Source organism: Protomyctophum bolini, assembly GCF_963924005.1.
Source record: "Protomyctophum bolini genome assembly, chromosome: 22".
In the NCBI taxonomy this organism is placed as follows: Eukaryota; Metazoa; Chordata; class Actinopteri; order Myctophiformes; family Myctophidae; genus Protomyctophum; species Protomyctophum bolini.
Genome location: NC_137883.1, coordinates 10,569,702 through 10,587,762, shown reverse-complemented (window position 1 = coordinate 10,587,762; position 18,061 = coordinate 10,569,702). Strand labels below are relative to the sequence as shown.

At 41.0% G+C, this 18,061-nt stretch overlaps 1 protein-coding gene across 1 annotated transcript in view; it reads left to right on the top strand.

The window, feature by feature from the left end:
* Positions 1-338: 338 nt before the first annotated feature.
* Positions 339-18,061, top strand: part of atp8b1 (ATPase phospholipid transporting 8B1) — a 38,272-nt gene continuing 20,549 nt past the window's right edge. The window contains exons 1-8 of the mRNA XM_080755432.1: positions 339-460; positions 10,468-10,642; positions 11,156-11,253; positions 15,402-15,515; positions 16,604-16,702; positions 16,993-17,054; positions 17,166-17,238; positions 17,365-17,435. Coding sequence (XP_080611558.1) covers positions 10,486-10,642; positions 11,156-11,253; positions 15,402-15,515; positions 16,604-16,702; positions 16,993-17,054; positions 17,166-17,238; positions 17,365-17,435 — 674 coding nt within the window. The 5' untranslated portion in view covers positions 339-460; positions 10,468-10,485. The remainder of the gene's footprint in view (positions 461-10,467; positions 10,643-11,155; positions 11,254-15,401; positions 15,516-16,603; positions 16,703-16,992; positions 17,055-17,165; positions 17,239-17,364; positions 17,436-18,061) is intronic.

Below are 18,061 nucleotides of genomic sequence, written 5' to 3'. Positions count from 1 at the left end.
ACTAAAATGTACAGTTTATATATTTATTTTGTAAATGTAACATGTTCACAAGATGATACCCAACATGGTTATTATGGTCAATTGACTGCAAGGCCCACCTGTAGCCCCCACCCCATGCAAATTAAAAGAAAAGAAAAGAAAAAAATCAACTTGACTTTGCAAAAAATCACCACACCTCCGAACCTGTTACACTTAAAAAGTAGTATTGGTGTTGTGTGTGTATTTGTAAAGTACCTGGGCCCTGCAGTCCCTCTGCTGCAGTCCAACCGGTTTGTCAGGTGTGCGGAAGGAGAGGAGGAGGTGCAACGGGCTACAGGTAAAGTGAAGGGAGTGGAACACAGAGGAAAGGTAAAGAAACAGAAAGGATCAGTATAAGTCACAGAGAACATGGTGCGGTCATGAAACTACTGGCGCGGAGTGCTTCAAACCTACACAATCAACCAATTAACCAGCATAAAAGGTACGTTTGGGTGCATTTATTTCGTTTAGTTTGTGTTGAATTATTTATTCATCCCCTTTATTTATTTTTACTATCTTGGCTACTATCAAATGGATCACGGCGTAGGCTAACCACACCAGTCACCACGTAGACATCACTGCTGCTGTGTAGCCCCTTTTTGTATTTGGGATGACTATATCCAGGCCAGGGGCTATAACTGCTGCTACTGCTGCCCCGTCGTCGCCGTTCACGTCGTAGCCTAGCCTATATGTTTTTATTTGAGCAATTTGAAACCAAACCACGAGTTCAAAACAACCACGCTGCTGCTGATACTTGCGTGTAGTCACTAAATGGGGAGTTGTCTGCTTTTACAACTCGTGTTTTGATAATTCCCTTCCCTGCATGTGTAGTCTGTGCCATCTTATGATGCAACATTGATTTGATTTCTTATGAATGAGGATGGAGGAGTGTTTACAAACTTCACCTCGTTTCCAGGCTGATGCCGTCAGCTCATGCCATCTATTTTATTTATTTATTTATTTATTTCTCTCTCTCTCTCACTCTCTCTCTCTCTATTAGCATGACAAATACACCTGTTGCCAAAGCAGTATTCAGAATGTAGGCCTACCTGTAGATAGGTAGGCACACAGACTATGGACAACTTACTACCCTTCATTAATGTTCATGCTGCTATAGACGCCGGATCATTAAGAAATAGTTGTGCACTTTGTGTCCTTTGCCTTTGAGCAACACACACACCCTACCAACTCCAGGAGGGCTGCTTATTCAGTCAACTCAGGTGATATTTAATGCTTTTGTCTGTGTACAGATGTTTACAAGTTATGACTTAAATATTAACTTTACTTATTTCCAGGATAAAAACAACAGCAAGATGGTAGGTCTGTGCTCAAATAATCTTGATATATGATTAGATATTTTGCAGTTAACCATCAAAACAACATTAATTTCCTTGTTTTTTGTTATCAACTTACTACGTTTTTCAAATTGATTTGGAAACAATTCTGACAAATTGGCATTAGCAATCGCCATGGTCTAGGACTGTGCAAAAGTAGGCAAAATTATTAAAAATCAGCATGCATCATTATACACATCATATCAGGTTGTAGGCAATACCCAGCCCTACAGGGCGGTTCACAGACTTTCACATTTATAGTAGGCAGGGATGTCCCGATACCCTTTTCCCCCCCCAGATTCGATCCCAATACCACAATTTCTGTGTTAGCCGATACCGAATACCGATACCAGTGTTGTGTTTATAGATATCTAGCTATATATATCGTGTTGTGTTTATAGCAAACTCCTCACTCATATGTGCACTTGCAGTTTGGGCAACTCCAAAGCAAACTCCACATGCCCCAACATTTTATTTACCTGCCATAGTGTCTGTCAACCCCTTACTACTGTGTCGGATCGGTGGTTAGACTGGCATTTTCGCCGATACCGATATGACAAATAAGGGCTGATACCGATAGTTTACCGATACAGTATCGGGACATCCCTAATTGTAGGCTACAATGCCTAATAAGGTTGATTGGTAAAACTTTTAAACTGTATTCTATTTTTACGGTGTGGCTCTGTACTCTGTAGAGGGTGTGTGTGTGTGGGTGTGGGTGTGTGTGTGTCTGCCCACCACTAGGCCAAGGAAGTACAGTATATCCACATTGTTTGCCCCTGTGATTAACATTTTTCAACTATATCTTACATTTATAATGGCCGTTTGGGCTGACATCTGACTCCAAATTTGGAGTCTTATGTCGGAAATACGTCATACTGTACAACTGAGGTCCTAGCCTTGCCACATGAAATCTGAGATCCACATGGGAGTCACAGTGTTATTAGACCCTGTCCTGTTTTCTGCTTAAATTGGATGGCGTTGTTCTAGACTAGGCACTCGTTCAGGCATTTAAATATGGTGTGCACTTCATGTATATACTGTATTTATAATCAATGCATTGTTGCACTAGCCAGGCCCTTGACCAAAAACAGAATCTCTGATATTATTGGACATACTGTACTAATACCAAATCGGTACATTGCCTTTGAGTAAGTAAATCTCATTTTCCTTATGGAAATGGACAACCTTGGACGAAGTGACTAAGAATTTGAATAGTTCCCTGAGAGGCAAATGGTACTTTGAACTTGAGTGAAGTTCAAGACAGCCCAGCTCATCTTGAGTTTTCCAGACCTTTAGATTGGCTGTCATTATTGTATAGGCCTATTGTTCGTCTTTAATTAGAATCTCTATTAATCTCTATTGGATGTTTTATTTTGTTACCTTCAAAGTCATTTTGAGACTTTACTTAGACTTGCCATGTGGACTCGAAGACGTGATCTGACTTGAGATTGCATCATTTTAAGATTTGTGGCAACAGCTTTATTTGGGGAGAGAGACCTCCTGTCTCTCCACATATCTCTGTCTGATGCCAGAGAGATGTGAGATGCAATATGTGACGAGTCAGACTTGAACTCTGATCGTCGCAATTCATAAGGAGTGTATTGGGCTGAGCCACCAGCCTCAGACTTGATTTTAAATATGTAATGCACGATTCAAGGTCAATTCTTGGGGTCATGATTTGTTCAAAAATCTATTCTCATTTAAAACATATACACATACTATGTTTCCACCATGTGTAGTGTAGTTCTTTCAAACAGCTCAAACAAATTATAAATGGCAGACATGGTCGCTACTAGTAAACGCACGCGCTCTTCTAGATGGCTCGCCCCATATTGGGAACCATGCAATGACAACCAAAAGACCACAACGAATAGAACCCATATTGCCCTACCTACTGTAGTCTGTATTATGCTGAGATCTAGCTTTTCCAACACTAGGGAATGGCAAAGTCACTGTTTGCTCTTGGGAATGGGCCCATTGAGTGGCTGTGTGGGAGATAATTGACCTCATTGAGTGGCACCCTGTAAGTAAGCTAAGCACGGTTGGTGTTCATTCAATTTAATAATAAGATTGTCTAAACACACAATCGTCTCCCAATTATTGTGTGTGTGTGTGTGTGTGTGTGTGTGTGTGTGTGTGTGTGTGTGTGTGTGTGTGTGTGTGTGTGTGTGTGTGTGTGTGTGTGTGTGTGTGTGTGTGTGTGTGTGTGTGCGTGCAGTGACCTGTTTATCTGTGGCCAAACTTAGAGAAACAACGGCTTGAAATGAATACCCCCCCCCCCCCATCTGTTTGAGAAATCTAAAATCAATTGTTTACTTCTTAATGAGCCTGGTATTTACTGTAAATGCTAGAAGACGTCTGATTAGAGCTAACCACCCCCCCTGTCTGTTGTTAAAACCCCAACATCTGACAGTCTGACACGATGTGATTGAACTGGTGAATTCCTTTAAAAGACGCAAAAGATGTGTGTGTGACTGTAATAAATCATCTAAATGTTGTTTCCAGGCGTAGAACTGTGTGGCTACGCCCCTGGTGTAGTTTGTGTTGTGATTTGACATGATTCATCTCTGGAGTTGTTCTGAGATGAGCTGTTTTCATTAGCTATTCTCTTTTCTTGGACTTCTGAACTGATCTAAAAAAATCTGTAATTTATTTTATTAAAATATCAATGTAGAGAAAACATATAAATCTCTTTGATTTGCTACTAGTAATTATTAGGGAGCTGATGTATCCATAGCTTACAATTGTGTAACTAATCAAACAAAACACAAAAGCATTTTTTAAACTTACTTTTTATTATTATTATTATTATTATTATTATTATTATTATTATTATTATTTTACAATGTTAACGGACTCAAAAGTTCAAAACTGGCTTAAGCACTATGACCTTGGCTAATTAAGACGCCTTTCTTTGGCATTGTAAGTTTAACTGGCCTCACCCTCCTGGACCATTGTTTTCATTTCAGTGCTGCTGTTGTCATTAAAGCCATATTAAATATTGATTGGTGATGGCACCCCGGTGGGAGGCATGCCCTTGTGGGTTCATGAGCTCCAGTTACAAGACATAGACATAGACTAACACATTTTAAAATGCCCAGTATTGATTTAACTCTGAGACTTAATGTAACCAAAGGGGGAGAAAAAAAACTTTATTTCAGTGTTTTCTCCAATTTCTTAACATTGTGTTGTACCTCTGAGCCAGTGAGGTGACAGACCCTCCCCCCTATCCCTCATCCCCCACCCCCCTCCCTCCTCTTCTCATATTACAGCTCAGGCAGTCAGGTATGCTATTGTCAGTCCTCTCTGTTGACTCCTTCTTTTGTTTTACCTTTTTGGGAGCTCTTTTCTTTTTAATTGAGGATTTCATTGTAGGCAATTATACACCTACCTACAAGGAAGTCATTGTGATTCAAATGGCATAGGACAAATAAATGACTGCAGTCAGATTCCTGAAGGAGATCTGACTGCGGTCTCTCCCCTGTGTCCCTCCCTGCTTCTCTTTCCGTGTTGCTGTGGGGTCGGGCTGTCTGCCCAGGCCAGCCACCCAAACCTGTTTTTCGGACCATCTTCATAGAAGAGTTCTACCAAATAACATGTGATTTGTACAAAGTCAATCTGTGTAATTGTCTCACACACACAAGATTTAAGCCCCTTTTTGGAAATTAATTTAATACATGCCCAAAATAGGGATGTTAGGTTGAAAATTGTTTGCAACAAAATAAAATAGTTTGTTGCTGTGACTGGCTGTTCGTTTAAATTTTTGTCTTTGACAAGGAACAAGGAAAATATATGAGATTTCAATGGATTAACCGTCAGCACAGCAGAAGGCCATGCATACCTTGGCGGTGACGGCACGTAAATGACTTTAGAAGTATGCAGGCTTGTCTGTTGGCTACTTTAGGTGTGTGTATTTCCTGGTGTGACACACGTATATTTGGTCTTTGTCTTTCTGTTGCTGCAATGATCACAAACATGTCACAGCAGGGTGGATACCATGACTGCATTTTATTTATAGCCCATGTGACCCCAGTGGGAATTGAACTTGCACCCATATCCATACTAGTATATGTGATTTATAGAAAGTTGAAACGGATTGTTCCACAGTGTTGTCATGGTTGGGGTATGAGCATTGTAGTTGCTGCATGGCACTGTTTGTTTGTACTGGTACGTATGCTCACCGTTTAAACCACTGGTATCCCTGCTGGCCTAGGTTCGTTCAAGCTTCAAAGCCCAACAGAGCGTTACGTCCTGCATCTACTTTACTCTGTCTCGGGCAGTTGGAAAGGCAAGTTTGGGATAGAGATTCAAACATTCAAGATACTTAACATCCCAATGGATGTAACGATAAATTATCTTGAATCTTCAAGATACTCTCTTCCCCCCCCCCCCCCCCCCCCCCCCACTACACCATTTCAGAGGAACACTGGTGTTTGTGACAACCACACAATTATTATTGCAATATCTACCAAGACACAAAAAGTTCCGCTTTTGGTTTATTTATCTCAGGCTTATGTGAACACCCCAGACACGTTTTAAGTTGCTCGATTCAGTATTTTGATATTATTTTTAGCTGCCCCGCCCCCTTTCTATACAAAGCCAAATGACGTCATGATGACGTTCTGATGACGACCTCCGATGACTCCGGTGATGTTCAGGACTAGGCCAGATCACAGCCCATATCTGGGGATGATCTTTACGTCATTTCCAATATTCACCAGTTGAAATAATATAGCTTATTCTGGGCCAGATCTGACTAGTTATGATATGACTTAAGTTGATCTGACCTCAATCGGACTCTCTCTGATTCATCCAGGGACGTCCGTCTTAGTGGGCAGAATTTGTGTTGGTTGAAATCAGGTGATATTCTGGGACGGATCTGACTAGTCTTGGTTTGAACGTGATCTGGCCCCAATCGAGACGTCACTCATTCGTCCAGGTCCTGGATTAAAAAAAAAAAGTGTGAACCCACCCACAGTTGTATACAATATTGCATTGCTATTGTGATATTTCAACTAGGTTTTTTTTCACCCTGTAGTAGTAAACCCCACTGTCATTAATGTCTCAGTGAATGTCACCTAAACACAACTGCTGACAAAGTCCTTTATTAGCCAAATGGAAGGAAATGTCACAAAATGAATTAAATCAGGTTACTCCATACAGAATTTATTTTTTGCCATAGCTGCCTCCAGGGAAACGATGCATTATTATGATTTCTGTCTGATTTGTTTAACACAAGATGTCATATTGATTGGGTTTGTGAATCATTGCTCTGGTTTTGGGAAACACGTTTGTGTCAGTCTCGCTGTGTCAGTCTCGCTGTGTCAAGTCTCGCTGTGTCAGTCTCGTTGTGTCAGTCTCGCTGTGATGTGTAGCTCACTGTAAGTGCATCATGGGAACATAAAACTGCCCTGAGGAAAAGCATGGGATTTGGAAGCGTGTGGGAGATTTGCTTCTTGCGTCACTTCAGTCCTTGCATAGGTAAACAGGGTGTGGAAACTGGAAACACACACACACACACTTTGTAAAACACACCTACAGTTACAGTATACATGCATTCTATACTATGACATACACTTATACATACACGCATGAGCGCACACAGTCCACAAACACAAAAGCATTATCCTATCTCTCACACACGTCACGCTCACACACATTGTATACATGGAGTAGGCTACAACTCTGTACATAATATTACATACACACACATACATGGATTTCAGAAGGTTCTCGGTTCAATCCCTGCCCTCCTGGTTGCGCGTTGACGTGTCCTTGAGCAAGACAATTATTCCCCAACAGCTCCCAATGGGCAGGTTGGTGCCTTGCACCATTGCCTCCACTGCCGGTGTGTGAATGAATATAATGCACATTTTAAAGCACTTTAGGGAAAAGCATTATATAAAATGTACCATTTACCCAGTTATTCCACACATTACCCAATACCCATCCTACTACTGTTAATTCTGTATAGAGGATGCTTACAGAATTTCTATTTTATTCATCACTGGGAACTGGAAAAGTATCCTCATATAGTGTAAAGACATACTTATTACATTGATAAAGGATTATGTCTTCTAAGTACAGCAAATAAGAGAAAATGTATCAAGCTCTGAATAAATACCATTCCTATTTTCTCCCCAACCCAGACCTACTACAAATAAGAGATGATATACTAGAAAATAAATGAATAATGTTAATTAAACCAAATTCTTAATACATAAAAACAGAAATGAGAAATACATCTACATAAGTCTCTATAAGGTGACCAGAAGAGCTATAGTTGAAATGTGTGCTTTAGGCCCCCGCTGTGTAAGTATCACTGACACATGGTTGGCTGCTTTGCCCAGCAGTGAGGATTCTGAGGAAGCGTCTCTTATGATTTGCTTCCTTCTACTTCCTCTTTTACTATATTTTTATGAAGTTAGTTTTGAATGAAAAGCAGGTTTTGTCTGACAACTGAAGCCTTGATGGAGGTTTGTCCGCCAATGGGTGTCTCAATGTGGATTGTGGACACTGTGTTGCTACCATTGATGCTGAGAGGGTTAACACTATGGTGCTTGGTCAACCTGGTCTTATGTTGCCTTGGCTGGTGGTGGTGGTGGTATTTTTAGAAACCATTCTAATGAAACTAACCAGACATGCTAATTGCCCCCTCTAGTGTGTTAAACATTTACACGTCCAGACCTGGCTCAGTTTGGCAAGCTGGCATGTGTGTGTGTGTGTGTGTGTGTGTGTGTGTGTGTTTGATTCTCTAGTTCTGTGTGTTGGCAGTTGGCACTAGTACCAACTACATCTCAAGTGTTCTCAGTCTGTGATGTCAGTCATCTTCCCATTTGACCAATTTGTCCTCGCTGACTGCCAGTGTAAAATATAAACTATAGTAAGCCATATTCTCCCATGGCCTACTGCCGGCGTGCAGAAGACATTTAGTGCTGCTGATTGGTCCAGTGGATTGTGAAATTAGCCCCTGGCAGATAGACACACCCAAAGAAAGACAGACTGACCCTTTTCTAGATGGTTTGGCCCCTACAGTGCCATGGCTTTAAAACATTTGAGGAATGTGCCACTCCTCTCGACTTTTGAATATTGATTTTGAATATTGATTGAATAGTTTATTAGATCGAAATGTAAAAATACAGTCAAAGTTTGGTATAAAAGGGATAGCATAGCACCAAAAAAAAGACATTGAGAGCAAAGCCGCATTTACAATTTTGAATGTCAATCCCATTTTCAATTGCTTAACTCTGTCTTCTACCCGGAGTCAACCTACGCTAGCAACATGGGTTGAAATGAGGTGGGTCATGGACCCCAGGCCGAGAAGTAGTCAATTTGATTTGTTTAGGGAGGTTTGAAGCTTACATTGGGATGTTGGAGAACCAAGCATAGTCAAAGGAGGGCTCTGGAAAGAGTCAAAAGACATACTGTATAACTGTAATAGTGGTAAGATAGAACATGTTGAATCCGTCATTTAAATTGTAAGTGCTCCAGTTGGTGTGCAACAGTGGAATTCAATCAATTCTGACATTGTTTTCATATACACTATATATACTTTTTAATACAGTTAGTAAAAATACCCAACATAATCTGTAGTTTCAGCCCTACTAGGAACTGGCATGGGCAGCTCCTGGCCAACAGTAAAATACTGTGGTTATACTGAACTGAGAAGCTCCCTGGTGTGAGTATGTGTAATAAAATGTAAATCAGGAAAACGGCCTCTACGACCAGACAGAATTAAGTAAAGTCTAGACGAGGTCAAATGAATTTGTCCCACATACACAACAGCCGCATGCAACACGCACACACACTTCCTCAATGGCACTTTAGCTGCATTACTAGGGTACTGCAGATGTAATTACAGTCACTGACACAGCTGGGGATCACTTTCAGTTACTGGTTGCCACCCCAGTACCTTGAGACTCGAGTCCAGGTATCAAAGTATATATAGTGAGGTAATTTCCTCTTAGAAGTGCACTGTTGTGGTGTGTGACTCCTGAAGAGCCCTGTCGCTCATGCTGACTTCAGTGCTACTGGTGGATGACTAAGCATTTTTTAAAGGAAAAAGCTGATGCTCCATCCTCTTCGTTTCATAATATTTCCTCTTCCTTCCACCTTCTTTCCATCTTTTCTTTGGCATTCATGCTCCTCGGAGGATTAACTCCCCTACTTATGTTGGTGCTGACCTCATGCCTTTCCTGTAACGCCACACGCAAATCCAATTAATGCACATTGTATATTTTGCTGTTTGCAGCCGTGTTGATTTTGTCGACTAAAACTAAGACCAAAAATGTTCGACTACCTTTTTTCACTGAGGAAAACTAAATGAAAACTAAGACTAAATATACTGACAATTTTGTGAACAAATAAACTGGACAAAAATGTTAGGAAAGCTCTAGTCTAGTGGACAAGAGATCCAGTATAAGTAATTTTAGAATTAGGTGCATGCTGAAAATAGCCGATCTACAAATCCACAACGCGTGACGTGTTGTCGGCTTGTGGATCAGCTATTTTCAGCAAGTGAAAAAAAACTCATTGCGATGGCATCACGGCCCGCCAAAATAAATTTTGTTCGACTAAATCAACTGTAGATTTAGTCGACTAAAATCTTATGATATTTAGTCGACTAAAACTAGACACTGAAACATTTCAGGTGACTAAAATGTGACAAATTAAATCCCAAAATGCCAAAAACGACACTGGTTTGCAGTACCTGTTGATCTGTCAGTGCTCTAGACATAATTAGTTAAATATACTCCCTCTCCCCATTTAAAATATGCCTTTAAATCATTTACAAGTCAGAGCCCATGGCTCTAAAATTGCTATAGTTCAAAAGAAGCAATTATTGTAGAGCTCCGGCTCGTGGATGCTGCAAATTGGCAATACAACTCACCATTCTCTTATAGAATACAGTAGTATGAACATTTTCTCTTTTATTCTGTTGATGAGGGAAAAAAAGGAATTAAACATTGCTGCTGACTGAAATTGACTTCTACCATTGTTGCAACAGCTTTTAGCCTGCATTTATTGAACAAGTAGTCCATATTGCATTACGATTACAATATGAAGAATTGATGATCACCGCGGTTAACATTGTCCCCTGTCCTTGTTCCAGGTGACTTGGGGTGTGACCATGAGTCGAGTGCGTACAGAGTCCCAGGGTTCCCAGGGACCCGACGATGAGGTCATGCCGTACAGTGACGATGAGACGGACGACGAGTTGGATCCCGGCTCCGATGGAGAGAGGCAGGGGTCCCCAGGAGCCCCAGGAGCCGCTGCAGCACCCAGTGGTCAGTTGATGGCAGATATTATTAAAATGATAGTGTTAGTGGTGATGGTAGGGCAGTACTAGAAACTATATTGTAGTATTTGTGGTGGTCATGTATCCTAAACAGAAAATTGAGAATGATGATGATGGTTGTAGTTAGTAGGTGGTGGTGGTGAAACCCAAACACTCACAGAATCATCAAATATCGTATCCACCCCGACCACAGACTGTCTTCAGATGCTGTTCATTTTTGCCATTGCCATTCATTATCAATGGCATTTAATATTTGTGTTGGGAAGATGACGTTAAACTGGCCATTCATTATCAATGACATTTAATGTTTGTCATGACAAAGTTTGTGTTTATACAAAGCTGGACATAGGAGGGGCTAGCGCCCCTCAAAAATAACCCACCAATGACTGACCGTTAAGTGGAACTTCAATGCAGTTGTAGTAGTTGTAATAGTAGTACTATAATATATTTTTAGATGGACTAATAACTAAGCCAGAGCCAATCTTTGCTTTGTGTGTTTCAGAGATGGGCTGGAAAGTGAAGGCCAATGACCGTGCTTTCCACCAGCTCCCCGAGTTCCAGATGAAAACCATTCTGTGTTTCAAGAAGAGCAAGTACTCTGTAAGTGCACCATTGAAAAGTACTACACCATTGAAGCGTTGGCCTACTTGGAACTATGCAAGTTGGAAATGGATGCCCCACCCAGTTATTATGTCCGTGTCCCTTTTATGCACATATATGTCAGGCATGCCCAAATAATATGGAGTCTATGCAGATGTCAGAACATCATTGTGATGTTAGAACAAGCCAGCTCCAATTATGGAGATCTAGGGGACGGGTGATCAGGTGTGACCAATTGGCTAATTTGGGCCCTGTCCGATTAAAGTTGGAAATGCATGCCCCACCCAGTTATTATGTCTGTGTCCCTTTTATTCCCATATATGGAGTTCTTTGTCAGGCATGCGTCAATATGCAGATGTCAGAACAGCCCAGCTCCATATATAGAGCCTGGGCAGGGGCCCTGTCCGTAGTCTGGGCAGAGTGTCCCGTTTATGCCCATATATGGAGTTATTTGTCAGGCATGCCCAAATATGGAGTCTATATTTGATGACAGATATATAGATGTCAGAACATATTTGTGATGTCAGAACAGGCCTGTTCCATATATGGAGCCTGGGCAGGGGCCGTGTCCAGAGGCGTTTGATGGTTCTGGACAACCGAGCTGACAACCGACTCGACACTGGGCATTGCACTCCCTGTGGCGGTGTGGAACGCGTGTGTCGAATTTGAAGTCCGCGGGGCAAACGGTTTTCGAGTTACGTGGAAGACAGACAGACAGAGACTTGATTTATGGTCATGTACGTGCCCGTCGGCCACCGGCCTACTTGAGAACGATGCAACTTTGGAACCTAATAATGCCTGTTGTCAACTTGTCACAGCACCCGTTTTAACTGTCTGTCTGTGTCCCACATGGAGATCTCTGTTTGTATCTGCCTAGGCTGTGTCTGAAGAGGGCAAACTTCTTGCGTCAATTACGTTTGACTCTGTAAAGCACTTAGTCTAACCGGTTTCCAAACTTCATGTGCCCAAGGGCCAGGGCACACCAAAGAATGTGATTGTGAATTGATATTGATAGATAGATAGTGAATTGATTTGATGTAGTATAGTAGGCAGACTGTGCACTCCTGATTTCCTTACATTGTGGACTTAAATCACATCCTGCTGGCCATTTTACAAACCATACCATCGCTTGGTTGATTTTTGAGGAAGCCAGTGTTGGATTCCATTCATTTCAGTACGGTATGCAAATCTACTTGCAGCGACTTGAAACCTTCCCTCGCCCATCAAAGTTACATTATCATTGCTTTGTAATGCATTTTAAAGCGTGGAATTGAAAAGTTTCATTTGCGAACAAAATTAAAACACCTATGACTTATACACACAATTATATTTAACCAATATTATGTTTGGTAACGTTGCAAAGATCCGCAAGACAAGCAAAATCCAAAAATATTATTTTATCAGCACAGTGGTCTATGTTTTAAGTACAATATTTGGCCAGAGCTGTGAATGGACAATGACATGTACTGTAGCCTATTTCATTTTGGGTGCTCTCTCTAATAATGTATATGGTAGTCTCTAGTATCACAACTCATTTTTAGGTCACCGGCTGGACTGGGCAAAATGCAACTTTATGCGGGCCAGACCAGCTGTGGTATTTCAATATTCAATCTGTTCTCATGCGTCTTAGGCTCTGATACAAAATGTTTCACTTTAATAATTTTGTTTCTTATGAAAATTGCTTCACAAGCATCACACAACCTTTTAAACAAATTCTATATTTGTATTTATTTCATCAAATAAACCATACTGTAACACCAGTATAGACCTTGTCATCACAGGTGGTAGAACGTGTTCTGAGACTTTAGACAGAATGGAATCACCAAGTTTCCAATATTTACTGATAACACAGTGAGCATTTCCCCGTTTTAGTAGTGCTTTCAATGTTGGTGTCCATTGTATTGGTCAAATTGGGCGTAGTACCCCAGCCCTGCAGGACATCGTCATGTCATCTATGCATGCAGACAGCTATTTTTGCAGTTTAATGTCTTAATGTCTTGGGCCTATTATTCTATCGATACCACATCTGCCGTTTTGGACCCGTTACCTGTGAAATACAAAGGAATAGATGAGTGGGTGGGGAATCTATTGTGGGGCTGGTGGGTGGGGTTTAGTCGGGTGAATAGCAGGGATACACATTATGTACATATCAATTATCTGTACCTTTTTTATTTCTTTATGTAAATGACTCAAAGAAAGGAAATATTTGTAGAGCAAATGAATAGCTAATGGAGGTTGCAGAATGCAGATAATGTCAGTGACAGATGGAGGATGAGAAGAAGATAAATCATTAACCAATAACCATGCGGTGAGTGCTCGCAATTCTGAATGGATTTACTCATTATGCACATCATGAGTAGTAGATGGTTACTAGTAGAAAAACATGAGACACAATATAGTAATTTTATGTTGTGGTGTGATGAGCAACGTGCGCACAAAAATGGTTAAATGGTATTCACAAAAATGCATTTACTATAATATGGATTTAGTTTGGCTGATCTGATGCTTCTATTCAGAATGACTTGCAGTCAGTCGGTAAGGGGTTCAGTGAGAACTTAAGGTACCGGTAGGGCTATATTGGGCAAGTAGGTGCTCTTTCTTTTCCCCCATCACTGTGTGAGTTTCTGCCAATCTCTTTTGATTACAAAAAGCATCAAGCATTTGATTCAGTGATATTATCCAAGGATGGGCATTCACCTCTAACTGTGCCTTGAACAGACGTGTGCGCTGTAGGGTTTTTGTTTAGTGGTGTTCTGATGTGACTTCTCCCCGGGGTTGTAAGAAGATATAGCTCTGTTGAACTGACCTGTTTCTGTGTTTGACACACTAGACAATTTTCAAGACACACACGCACACCCCTAAAATGGAACTTTCCATGTGCATTTTACATGAACAAGAGCCACACAATAGCACTGGTAAGACCTAGGGTTGAGAGACAGAGAAAGGCTGAGGGAGAAGGAGACGGAAGGAAAGCACAACTGTAGTAGTACTATTTGGGAGTATAATTATAATATGCAACTAAAATAAGTTATTATGACCAGTAAGACGCCTTAATATAGGCAAGGAGTGACCGCAGGGCTGAGACACTCCTGGAATAATGTCACTTCATTATGTCAGCACTCTCATAGAAGTTTCATTTTAAATTGTCTCATAGCATCGTGGACCAAAAATAAATAAACTGTCTCAGCGATAGTGTCAGGGAGTTGTCTCTGTGTCGTGAGTCGTGACAACTGTAAATAAACTGTCTCAGCGATATTTTCAGGGAGTTGTCTCTGTGTCGTCAGTGATATTTGATAACGTCTGTTTATAGCGAAATTTGTAATACTTCGACGGCAGTAACATTATATGTGTGAGCATGCGATTGAGAGAGAGAAAGTGCCTGTCTGTGTGTAGTTGCGAACGCAGTGAGCACTTACTATGAGACCTAGCAGATCATGTCTGTCTGTCTGTGTGTCCGTGTGTCCGTGTGTCTGTCCCGCTATCCAAATATGGAGTGTGTTGCATCAGCGATCACTCAGGTCCATATATGGGCACAAAAGGGGCCAGGTCCACATATACAGTAACAGCGGGACAGACACACAGACAGACATGATCTGCAGGGTCTCAGCTGCGTTCGCTTCCCGCGTTTGCGCGTCTTACCAGCCATGTGAGGGAAGGGTTAGTGACTGAATTGAGAGACAAAATGGGGTAAAGATAAATGTCTTACTATAATTGCATTAAAGAAAGAAATGGTCTTAAAAATAATCAATCTTCTCTGAGGAAGATCAAAACGTCAGTCATTTCTTGTACTAGCACCTACTGTACCTGAATAAAAGGCTGCTCCAGTGTCTCCCTTCTGCAATAATAATCAGTATTTCAATTTATCTAACATTCTTATTATCTCAGCCAACTTATTTGCCATTTCTTTTTACTATTTAACCGTTAAAAGTTGTTCAAATAGCTGATCTACAGGCTCACAACGTGTAGATGTAGATCTAGTTTAACTATTTTAAAATGATTAAAAAAAAGAAAAAAGAAAATGGCAAATAAGTTTAGGGATAAGGGTGGCGCAAGATGGAGCCCTGTGTGTTCGCCTGTCTGTGTGTGTCAACACAGTAGACGTGTGTTCATGTATGTTCTGTGTTTTCTTTCCTTCTTTTTCTCTGTAGGGAAATGGCATCAAAACATACAAATACAACGCTCTGACCTTCCTCCCTTTCAACCTGTACGAGCAGTTCAAGAGAGCAGCCAATCTCTACTTCCTGATCTTGCTCATCTTACAGGTACTACAGAGTACACACACAGTCCTATAGAAACACATCTTACAGGTACAGAGTACACACACAGTCCTATAGAAACACATCTTACAGGTACAGAGTACACACACCGTCCTATAGAAACACATCTTACAGGTACAGAGTACACACACAGTCCTATAGAAACACATCTTACAGGTACAGAGTACACACACCGTCCTATAGAAACACATCTTACAGGTACAGAGTACACACACAGTCCTATAGAAACACATCTTACAGGTACAGAGTACACACACAGTCCTATAGAAACACATCTTACAGGTACAGAGTACACACACCGTCCTATAGAAACACATCTTACAGGTACAGAGTACACACACAGTCCTATAGAAACACATCTTACAGGTACAGAGTACACACACACAGTCCTATAGAAACACATGTACATGCAGTACTATGCAGAGACTGGTGCATACTGTATATAAACACGGGTACATCTGTATAGTTTGCTTTATAAACCACAGTAAAAACCTGTCCTACCATTTTAGAAGTTGGTATTTGAAAGAGACCAACTATTCATTTAAAGTATTTTGGATCACAGCCAAGAAGCAGGAGGGGCACCTAGTGCTGACTGTAGATTGAACGGATTTGCATTGTATTTACCTGCAGCATGGCTGTGATGTAAAGTGGTGGTACATAGGGGGGACTGCGAGTCCCCTATAGATGGTTCAAAACTTACAATACTTACCTGTATGTGCTTATGTTCTCTTCCTAGACATAACAAAAACGAGTGTTTGTTGCTTAGCTAGATATACTCATACTGTTATGTATTGTAGTTATTATACCTGGTGTAAACGTGTGATGTGACGAACTGAAGATGAAGCCCAACATCTCCTAATATTGTGTGTCTTATTTAGTGACTTTTTTCCCCCCACTATTTCTGTCAATTTAGTAACTAATATGTATTAAACAAAAAAGAATAACGCATGTTATTATAATTAATGAAACACAAGGACATTCACAAATTAATGCTTTTGTAATGATTACAACAATGTAACTGTAAGTTAGACATAAACTAACTATCTCCCCTTTCGGATGTGTCTGTTTTTCAGATCATACCAGAGATCACGACACTGCCCTGGTACACGACACTGGTTCCACTGGTACTGGTCCTGGGAATCACAGCCATTAAAGACCTAGTAGATGACCTTGTAAGTGTGTCTGTGTGTGTGTGTGTGTGTGTGTGTGTGTGTGTGTGTGTGTGTCAAATTTGAGTTCAGTGAAGAGAGGAGAGTCCGCACACAGGTTTGCTCCAAGGTGTTTGCTTTTTATTCAATGCACCATAAATAAGACACAACGTTTCGGCCTTCATCAGGTGAAATTTGAGTTTAACCACAGTGCACGAGCAGACAGTGACCACTTTGAAATATGTCATTTAAATGGCACTATGTGCATTGTTTACATCTCTCCCTATGTGCTTCTTTCTCTCTCCGTCACTCAGGCACGTCACAGGATGGACAAGGAGATCAACAATAGGAAAACTGAAGTCCTTCTAGATGGCAGGTAGTAGAAGATGGCTGCATACATTTTTAGTTTTCTACAACTTGCGTTTCTTGCTCATGCTTAATTATTTTATGTATGGGAACTTAACATGCATATTGTTCTCCTTGTCAGGTTCCAAGAGTGTAAATGGATGAACATTCAAGTTGGGGATGTGGTTCGTCTAAAGAAAAATGATTTTGTCCCGGTAAGTTTATACTATATTATAGTGTCTGGTGAAAATAGCACGCTCACATGTACAGTATCTATAGACGTGATGCAATCATTTCAACCCTAATGGTGTGTGTGTGTGTGTGTGTGTGTCCTCCTCTAGGCTGACATCCTTATGTTATCCAGTACCAACCCCAACAGTCTGGCGTACGTAGAGACTGCTGAGCTCGACGGGTAAGACGTTTTACTGACTTGCACTTGCTCTCCTTACTCACATGAAACCTAGTGTTTCTCTGTAACGAACAAGCCCCGTTTGTTTTGTTGTAGTACAAATAGCGAAAATAGTCGATCTACAAGCTCACAACATATACAATGTTGTAGATTGTAGATCTGCTACTGATCTACAAGCTCATGAGATCATATCACTCCTTTTTCCACTTATTTTTTTTTTATCCCACGATTTTGCAACCCATTTCTTCACCCAGTGTCAAATTATCTAATGTAATCCTGGGCGCTACACTTCCTCTGCCAACCTGGGGGCGGGCAGCGGACAGACCTCATGCTCCCTTCTATGCATGAGGAGTCCAAGCTGCTTCTTTTCAGCTATTCGGCTTTTGGGCTATTTGAGCTGTCAGCTATTTGAGCTGTCATTTTCTAAAGTCTTGGGTCAATACTTACTTCTTGAAATTGATAAGACGTGTGTGTGTGTGTGTGTGTGTGTGTGTGTGTGTGTGTTTATGGTAAGAAGCCATTACCTAACCCAGCCCTGTAGCCAGTCCGGCCAAATTATCTGATGAATTGGTAAACGCCTGTAAATCAAATAGTGCTTAATCCCATTGTTACTAAAGGAAGGGACTGAG